At 42.5% G+C, this 2,713-nt stretch overlaps 1 protein-coding gene across 1 annotated transcript; it reads left to right on the top strand.

The window, feature by feature from the left end:
• The first annotated feature begins 2,032 nt into the window (after positions 1-2,032).
• Positions 2,033-2,341, top strand: LOC150038568 (uncharacterized). The gene has a single exon (XM_090313627.1). The coding sequence runs from the start codon at positions 2,033-2,035 to the stop codon at positions 2,339-2,341; it is 309 nt and encodes a 102-aa protein (XP_090169753.1).
• Positions 2,342-2,713: the final 372 nt, after the last annotated feature.

Below are 2,713 nucleotides of genomic sequence, written 5' to 3'. Positions count from 1 at the left end.
GAAGGTGTTTGACGATATGTTGCAAAAACACATGGAATGCTATGTGGATCACCTTGTGGTCAAGACCAAACGACGACAAGACCACTTAAAAAATCTAAAAATTGTGTTCGATCGCCTGTGAAAGTACCAGTTAAAGTTGAACCCCCTCAAATGCATGTTTGGTATAACTTCAGGGAAGTTTCTGGGCTTCGTTGTGAGATGTCGAGGGATAGAAATAGATCGATCCAAAATCAATGCCATCCAGAAGAAGCCGAGGCCAAGGAATCTATATGAGTTAAGAAGTTTGCAAGGACGTCTGGCCTACATCCGAAGGTTTATTTCCAACCTGGCAAGGCGATGTCACCCCTTTCAAAGACTGATGAGAAATGGAGAAAAATTTGAATGGGATGAGTCTTGTCGAAATTCCTTTGATAGCATAAAGAGGTACTTGCTCAGTCCTCCTGCCGTAGGAGTCCCAATAGCGGGCAAGCAATTGATATTGTACATCGCAACACAGGAAAGGTCACTGGGGGCATTGTTGACACAAGAAAGATAGAAGGGAAAAGAGCGTGCTCTCTATTACCTAATCGGACCTTAATTCTCTTATTGAGAAAACGTGCCTTGGACTCTTCTTCGCTATAGATAAGTCGAGACATTTCATGTAAGCCTTCACAATCAGTTTAATTTCGAAAGCCGACCCCATAAGGTACGTTCTGTCTAGGCCAATCATCTCGGACAATTAGCCAGATGGGAAATCATGCTTCAATAATACGACATCGTTTACATGTCACAGAAGGTGATTAAAGGGCAAGCATTGGCCGATTTCTTGGAGATCACTCGGTTCCATCAGAATGGATGTTAAGTGAAGATATGCCTGACGATGAAGTTCTCTTCATAGAAATCACGGGGCCTTATGCCATGTTCTTCGATGGGGTGGCCCGAAGAAGCGGTGCAGGGGAAAGCATCATCCTCATTTCGCCGGAAAACCACATGTTGCCTTATAGCTTCGTGCTTGCTGAATTATGCTCGAACAACGCCAAGTACCCAGCCCTGATAATTGGCTTCCAAATGGCTTTGGAGATTGGGATATCTTACATAGAGATTTTCGGTGACTCAAAGTTGATAATCAATCAGCTCTTATGTCGTACGATGTGGAGCAGGACAACTTGAAGCCTTACTTCATTTACTCTCAATATTTGATGGGAAACTTTGAAAGTATGACACCGGAGCATGTCCTGATGATGGAAAATAAGAAGGCAGACATTTTAGCAAACTTGGCTATGACCTTGACGATTCTAGATGATGTATCTCTTAGTATATCACTTTGTCGAAGGTGGGTTATGCCTCCGGTTGAGACCGCATGTGAAGAAATGAATGCGATATCAGTCTACTTAACTGACGAGGAAGACTGGTGGCAACCTATTATAGATTACTTTGAACATGGAAGGCTTCCGGACGACACTTGCCATAAAACGAGATTCGAAGGAAGGATGCACATTTCATTTAATATAAAGGGGTTTAGTACTACCGATCCCTTGAAAGACTCTTTCTGTGATGCCTTGGAAAAGAAGAGTCGACGAAGGCTTTAGAAGAAGTGCATTAAGGCATATCTGGTCCAAAGTTATAGTTCCAGTTGAAAAGGATGAGTTACTACTGGCCAGGGATGATCCACAATTTAATGGAATACGCAAAGAAGTGCGAAGCGTGTCAATATCATGCGAATTTCATTGATCAGCCACCCGAGCCTCTGCACTCGACTATAGCCTTGTGGCCTTTTACAGCATGGGGACTTGATCTGGTTAGCCATATAACACATAAGTCATCAACAGGGCATTCTTATATCCTCGCAGCCACTGATTACTTTTCAAGATGGGTTGAGGCTATCGCTTTAAGGGAGGCTAAGAAAGAGAATGTGGTGGACTTTATCTGTACTCATATCATATATCAGTACGGTATCCCCCACTTAATCGTGACAGATAATGGGAGACAGTTCTCCAATAGCTTGATGGACAGATTGTGTGAGAAATTCAAATTCAAGTAGTACAAGTCATCCATGTATAACACTGCCGCGAATGTGCTGGCAGAGGCATTTAACAAGACGTTGTGCAACCTACTGAAGAAAATTGTCTCCAAGTCGAAAAGAGATTTGCAAGAAAAGATTTGTGAAGCATTGTGGGCTTATAGCACCACTCATCGTACCCCTGCAAGAGTCACTCTGTACTCTCTCATTTACGGGGTAGAGGTTGTCCTCTCCTTGGAGAGAGAAATTCCATCGCTAAGAATGGCAGTACAAGAAGGGTTGATGATAGAAGACAATGCTAAGTTGCGGCTCCATGAATTGAATGCACTGGACGAGAAATAGAAGCTTAACAAGCGTTGGAGTGTTACTAGGCACGAATGTCTAAAGGTTTTAATAAGCACGTAAAGCCTCAATCTTTTCAAGTCGGGGATCTAGTTCTCGCTATAAGAAGACCTATTATCATGACAAGACATACGGGAAATAAGTTCACGCCCAAATGGGATGGGCCCTACATCATCCAAGAAGTCTATACAAATGGAGCATACAAGATTGTTGGTCAAAACGGACTAAGAATCGACCCAATCAATGGAAAGTTTCTCAAGAAGTTCCCAATCAACGACAAGTTTCTCAAGAAGTTTACACTTAACAAATGTAATAAAAAAATTAACTACGTTATGACTTGATCCCTGTCGTTATAAAAGGTACGTAGGCCGC

This window comes from Benincasa hispida, chromosome 1 (assembly GCF_027475165.1).
Source record: "Benincasa hispida cultivar pf3 chromosome 1, pf3_genome.v1.1, whole genome shotgun sequence".
NCBI lineage: Eukaryota > Viridiplantae > Streptophyta > Magnoliopsida > Cucurbitales > Cucurbitaceae > Benincasa > Benincasa hispida.
Note: the sequence above shows the minus strand (reverse complement) of the source record. Positions and strands in the feature narration are given on the sequence as shown.

Bases quoted from the DNA above. Each gene is read 5' to 3' on its own strand.
- LOC150038568 (XM_090313627.1), top strand. From the start codon at position 2,033: ATGTATAACACTGCCGCGAATGTGCTGGCAGAGGCATTTAACAAGACG.